This window comes from Triticum urartu, chromosome 6A (assembly GCF_056163025.1).
Source record: "Triticum urartu cultivar PI428250 chromosome 6A, HENAU_Tu73, whole genome shotgun sequence".
Lineage (NCBI taxonomy): Eukaryota > Viridiplantae > Streptophyta > Magnoliopsida > Poales > Poaceae > Triticum > Triticum urartu.
In genome coordinates, this window is record NC_141878.1 from 578616091 (window position 1) to 578622597 (window position 6507).

A 6507-nucleotide genomic window follows, 5' to 3' on the forward strand; every position below is an offset into this window, starting at 1 on the left:
GAGAGAAAATTAGAGCTAGAGAGATCTTGGACAGAGAGAGAAAATTAGAGAGAGAGAGAGAGAGAGAGAGAGAGAGAGAGATGATGATGATGATGATGATGGTGATGATGGAATGATGAACAACGCTAACTATATGTGGAGTGTGTGATAATGGGCTAATAATTAGCCCTGGCTGATGCTAAATGTGGCCGCGTCGACAGTGGCATATATGTTGCTGCGTACATTACTGTGGGGCTCCGGACGAGCAAACCGGGGCTTCCTTGCGAGCCTGGATCACCTCCTCCCTCCCCTCTCTTCTTCTCCCTCTCTGCCCAGCTAAAGCCACCACCACATCACTCGGAGTTCGTGCTGCGCAAGCATCGTCGTGCCCGATCGATCGCGACACCGGCTAGCCGGTGCACGCGTGTGCCGTCGTACGTCCTCCCCCTCCTCCGCCTCTTCCGCCTCCGTTTAATTTCCCCGGCCCCTGCGCCTGGGAGTTAATGCGTAGAGTACTTACTCCATTGCTAGCTAGCTCTGGATCCGTCCGGCCGCGCCACCGGCCGACGCGCACACGCGGGGAGGGGAGGGTGATGGAGACCGCCGGCCGGACCGGTCGAGCTACAGGGTAGACAAGGCTTTGTAGCTGTACTATTGTATCATCACCCCGGCCTTGTTGCTTGCTCCCATACACTTCTTCCTCCTAGCTACATACAATTATTCCCTCCGGTCCGGTCCAGGGCTCCGGCAGCGGCAGCGCCAAGCTATATATATTTCCTTCCTGCCCACCAAGCTCCCAACCTCATTCATACATACTCTAGCATCACACAAGGTTCAAGCTACAGCAACATAGATATATGCCCTGCCTAATTCCTGCTACCTACTCTACATACCTAGCTTCTTCTCTCCTCTCTGGAGATCTTGTCAATCTCTCTCTCCTCCGTCTAGCTAGCTAGAGCTAGCTCAATTGGTGCCTTTAGGCAACGAAGTTCATCGAGATCTCTCATCCATACCCGTAGTACACATCGCAATTCACAATTCAAATTGTAGAGAGAGTCGAGCTGAGCTGAGCAGGGGGAGGTTTCAGAGGGAAGATAGTGCACAGATAGAGAGATAAGTGTTTCCATGGGGCTGAGGGACATCGAGATGACGCTGCCGCCGGGGTTCCGCTTCTACCCGAGCGACGAGGAGCTGGTGTGCCACTACCTGCACGGCAAGGTGGCCAACCAGCGCTTCGCCGGAGGAGCCGCCGGGACCATGGTGGAGGTCGATCTGCACGTCCACGAGCCATGGGAGCTGCCAGGTCAGTTTAACTACTGTTAGATATATAGTTACTACGTAGTACCCCATCCTTCTCTTGTCCCTCTCCAGCAATCTTATTAATTACTAGCTACTTGATCGATCTCGATCCAGTATGCTGTTAGTCCCTCTCCAGCAAGCTACATGTCTCTTAATTAACTTAACTCCATTCCATGGAATGATTTACTAAGGACGCAACCGCGTTTTATTGGCTCCAATTGGGTCTTGTCTTCGTTTTTGTTAATTAGTGCACTAAATTAGTACTACTCATCAACTTGTCATACCATTTGTATATACATGCAAAACAAAGATTGTATATGCATGCATATACCATCTCGATCCTAGCAATTCCTGCAAGTACTGTGTTGCTTCTAGCACAAGTTTCTCCTAAGAATTTTATTTAAGTGGGCTACCACTGCAAGCATGAACTTCCTATAATTAATCTGTCTAACTCTGCAGTACTGTAGTAAAATTCTTTGGATTAATTAAGGAATTGGCTTGCAAGTGGCAAATTTATATCAGCGTTTTTTCTCCACCCCTTCCCCTCTATGAGCACTTCTACCAAGAAACTTAAAATTCCCCAATGTTTTGAGACTTAAAAGGACTAGTGCATACATTCTTTTGCCCCTCGACTTCTCTTTCTATCTGTAATTGTACAACAGGATATGATCTAATTAAGCACATACGTTTGCGTGTACACTTAGGGTTGAAAAATCCTAATCAACGTCCACTGAAGTTTCTGTTGCTAATTGTGCGTCTGGCTGGCCATGGTGGTATGCAGACGTGGCGAAACTGAGCACAAACGAGTGGTACTTCTTCAGCTTCCGCGACCGCAAGTACGCGACGGGGCTGCGCACGAACCGCGCCACCAGGTCCGGCTACTGGAAGGCCACAGGCAAGGACCGCGTCATCCGCAGCCCGAGGTCGTCGTCATCCCGCTCTGGCCGCGCCGCCATCGTCGGCATGCGCAAGACCCTCGTCTTCTACCGCGGCCGCGCCCCCAACGGCAGTAAAACCTGCTGGGTCATGCACGAGTTCCGCATCGAAAACCCTCACGCCCCACCCAAGGTCTGTTTAATTGGCATCTGATCTTGCTTGAGTCTTTTCAATTGATTTGAGATGCTAATATGTGTGTTTTCATTTGGATTGTGTCTGTGCAGGAGGACTGGGTGTTGTGCAGAGTTTTCCACAAGAAGAAAGCTGACACGGAGTACGCCATGGACGGCGAGCAAGAGATCGTCGGGGGCATGGCTCGCAGCGCTGCTGCCGTGAGCGGATCCAACTACGTCAGCTCCTCCGCCTGCCACGATCCTCAGTATCACCACTCGCCTACGGCGCCGTTCCCTTCCCTTGGCGCCGGAGGCCACCCTTACCAGCTCACGTCCTGTGATCATCACCACACCCACGGCGCGGCCGGCGTCTCGCTCGCCGACATGGACCCCTTCGCGGACATGCCACCGCTGACGAGCTACGACAGCATCCTCGACTTCAGCCAGCAACTTCAGGGCGGCGGCGCAGCCGCTGGTTTGAGGGACGGCGCCGGGGATCAGTGTGGTGGGGAGCTGATGGACCTAGGGCTGCAGGTGCAGGAGGAGCACTACAACTACAACAGCTTGATGTAGATATGAATATATGATATGGATCGGTGGGTGCTGCATGCTGCTATTGCTCGGCCATACACAGTAGTGTGTATTGGCCATCATTATTCGTTTGTGATCTTGTGCAGATTTCGTTATTTGTGCATGTAGTGTAGGGTAGAAGCATAATACATACTATATACATACTATTGCAATGGGTTATATAATTGATCTCGATTGATTAGGATATGTGAGAGTGTGAGGCTGGTGTGTCATGTACATATGTACTGTATGGATCATTTCTGTTGTTGGAGAATGGTTACAAGTTGGGGCATTTGATGTTGTTGTTCGTATACCTGTAATGACTAATAATTATCTATACATGTTCAAATTATATCAGCCTGTATATTGTGAACAAGTTGAGACTTAGTTGATGTAGGACGGGCTATCCATTATGTTTTCTGAGTGTCTAAGGCTCAATAGACTTAGGAAGTCTTAAATCAGAGTCCGCGGGTGTGAGCATTACGACATTACTCTTGATTTAACAATTTGACATTTTAGAAGAAAGGGTGAATCCCACTATTTACTCCTCTAAGTTTCAAGTTACAATTTGTGGCATTTCTTACCCATTTAGTAGAAGTTTCTCCAAAATACCCCATTAATTTAAGCGGGTTTCTTCAATTTTTATACCTTCTAGGGTTTTGCCCCCACTATGTTAGGCGAGGCCTACTATTAGTAGGACGTGGCTATCGATGGTGCACTCATGTGGGTGCGTCCTGATGCGGCAGATGAGGCATCAAGCAAGCTAATTCATCCAAAACAGCAACCCCAAGTCGGGCTAAATCACACCTGAGCAAGTCCCTTCTCTCCCTGAATGCGAGTTTGCGATTTGGTAGCGCAATCGATGGTGGTGGTGGAGTCTTGGAGTCGAAGCCACCGCAACTGGTATTATAGAGGGGTTAGCGCCGGGATTTCTACTGTTGACAACCTAGAAAGAAGGAAATTTAGAAATATCTACCTAGTGTGCCTAATCTTCCTTCCGTGATCACCTCGATGGTGTGACCTTAGCCTACCCTACGGCTCGCCTTCGCTACCCTAACTCCCATGCAATGAAACGAGGACTAGGAGAAGGTGCAAATCGATTCATGGGAGCTTGTCCGACTACAACTCAGGCGCAGGCAACCCCTACGCCACAGCGACAGTGCCTCGCGGGATGTACCTTCAATGTGGAGGTGAGTCAGAGGAACGTCAGGATGACAGTGGGACCCAAGTTCTAGAAGAATGCAAAGTTCTTTAAAGGGACAAAGAATGAAACAAACTTGCTTAAATGGCCTATTTTCAAGAAATTGCCGATGAATAGGGTAAAAAGTGTCACAAACAAAAACTTGTGGCTAATAAGTAGATCCCGGTATTTTAGAAATTACGTGCAACTTTAGGGTTGGAATTTGACGCGGTCAAATCTTGAAATGATTTGCGATCAGAGAGAGAGCACTGTTGTGCAATAAAGATCGGTGTTAATTCATTTACTGTATCGCAGAAAAAGCGTGCTCATTTCTTAATAACGTTGTTGTACGAACAATAACAATAACACCACTCTTTCCACATCATCTCATGAAGCATGACTTCCCTACATGCATGTACGAGACTAGGTCAGCATTATCAAGCATGACTTCCCTACATCCCTGAACGACTAGGTCAACATCCCCTCACAGTACTGTCCTTAATGCATGCATGCATGCATCATGCGTGGAATTTTCAACGTACAGTACGTACATTCTACCGATCCTATTCATCACCGCTCACTGCGCGCCTGCGAGCTGTAACTGGAGTGTGCACGCACGCTACGGCTACGCTTACGTGAACGCGGCATAGTTTTCCACGTGAAACAGGCAGAGAATTTTAACTTGGCGTACGAGACTACTATGTCGACACAGTACGCCTAGTAACCAGTAGGTTAGTAGCCTGGTTAACGACCCGGTAGGGGTACGAACGTAGTGGCCGATAGCTAGCTACCAACAATGAGCCACTGGTGGTGCTGCATGCGTACGCATGTGCCTTCCTGGCTCCTGCCTCCTCCAGTCCTCCTGCTACTGTGCTGAACCTGCGCGCAGACCCACCACGGATGTAGTAATCACTGGATAGGGGGGGCACACACCGCACAGCCCGGCCCTCACCCATCGACAGCGCAGCCCGGCCCTCCCTTCGATCCTTTCTCGTCTCTGTCCGGCCGATCGTGTCCTGTTCCCCGGCCTCTCTGCTCTGCGCCGGCCATGCCGACGCCGGGCATACGTCTTTGGACGGTGGTGCATGCCACTAGCGGCCAGCAAAGGCCTGCGTTGGATCACCGACCGCCGGATTCTTCCGGTAACTTTCAAGGGGAAAGGGAAAAGTTGATCATTGACCGGAGATGCTGGTGCTTGTATTGAATGCCCGTGCACTAGCTGGAAGTGGACACTCCTCACAAGCCATAGCTGTGAACACAATTGATTCCATTTCCAGCGAGTCAAACGTTTGTTCATTAAATTTTGCAAGCGCTCAAAACATTTGGTCATATTTGATACTCCTTTCATTCCTTTATACAAGGTCATTATAAAAAATACATTTTGCATCTATACAAGGCCACGCGAATCAACCTGTAGTTGAATGGTTAGAGGGACTGTGGTATCCCTAGCCCATCAAAGTTCAAATCCTGGTGCTCGCATTTATTCCTGGATTTATTTCGGGATTTTCGGCGATGCGCATTCAGTGGGAGGAGACGTTCCCGTCGACGACGAGGCGCCTACGGTGACTTCGTAAATCTCAAGATGATATGTCGGCTCAGTCTTTCGGAGATGCTCATAGGGGTAGAGTGTGCGTGTATGCGTTCATAGGGATGAGTGTATGCACGTGTATATGAGCGCGTGTGTCTGTACTGATGTCTAAAAATCTATACAAGGCCACCAACAATAATCGAGACAAAAATTAATGATGTTCCCTCGTACTAGCAACTTGTTTAATACTTGCATGCATGTAGTTCCTTAACTTTCCTTCCTTGCATATATTAATGATAGTGGTTAACGAGAAGAAAAGTTACGTTGCAAAGCAGTCATTAAATTTTACCTTGGCACCTATAATCTGAGTTTGTGGCCTTGTATAAGGGAATGGAGGGAGTATCGCCAAATTTCAGATTTTTTGGATTCTGTTCATAGAGTTTAGTTTTTTCAATGTGCTATTCACCCGGGTGTCCTTTACCTCGTTTGGTTCCATGGGATCCGGTGGCTAATATTGCTGCTATCTCTTGTGAAGTACTCCTCCGTTTATGCATACAAGGTCGCTTTGTTTCTTTGTGTCAAGCTTTAACTTATAAATATTGTTAACAAAATATAGATTGTATGTCATCGGAAAATATCATCGGAAAGTTTTTTGAAATGTGCATCCCCCGACATACTTTTGTGGCAGATAACTAATTTTTTATTGAAAAAATTAATAGTCAAAGTTAGACATAAAAATATGAAGTGGTCTTGTATACAGAAATAGAGGGAGTAAGATATTGTGAATGATTATGTGGGGCTAGTGTGGACTTTGCACTGCCACAAATAAGGAGTTAAATTATAGTGTCATTAAAACATAAATGCCAATAAGGGAAGATATATAATTCAATTAATGTTATCTT

The 6507-nt window shown here is 47.7% G+C and overlaps 1 protein-coding gene across 1 annotated transcript; it reads left to right on the plus strand.

Annotated features, from left to right (window-relative positions):
• The first annotated feature begins 277 nt into the window (after window positions 1-277).
• On the plus strand, window positions 278-3254 carry LOC125528887 (NAC domain-containing protein 92-like). Its single transcript, XM_087528966.1, has 3 exons — window positions 278-1282; window positions 2060-2346; window positions 2439-3254. The coding sequence occupies exons 1-3, from the start codon at window positions 1105-1107 to the stop codon at window positions 2898-2900; spliced, it is 927 nt and encodes a 308-aa protein (XP_087385092.1). The 5' UTR covers window positions 278-1104; the 3' UTR covers window positions 2901-3254.
• The last annotated feature ends 3253 nt before the right edge of the window (window positions 3255-6507 follow it).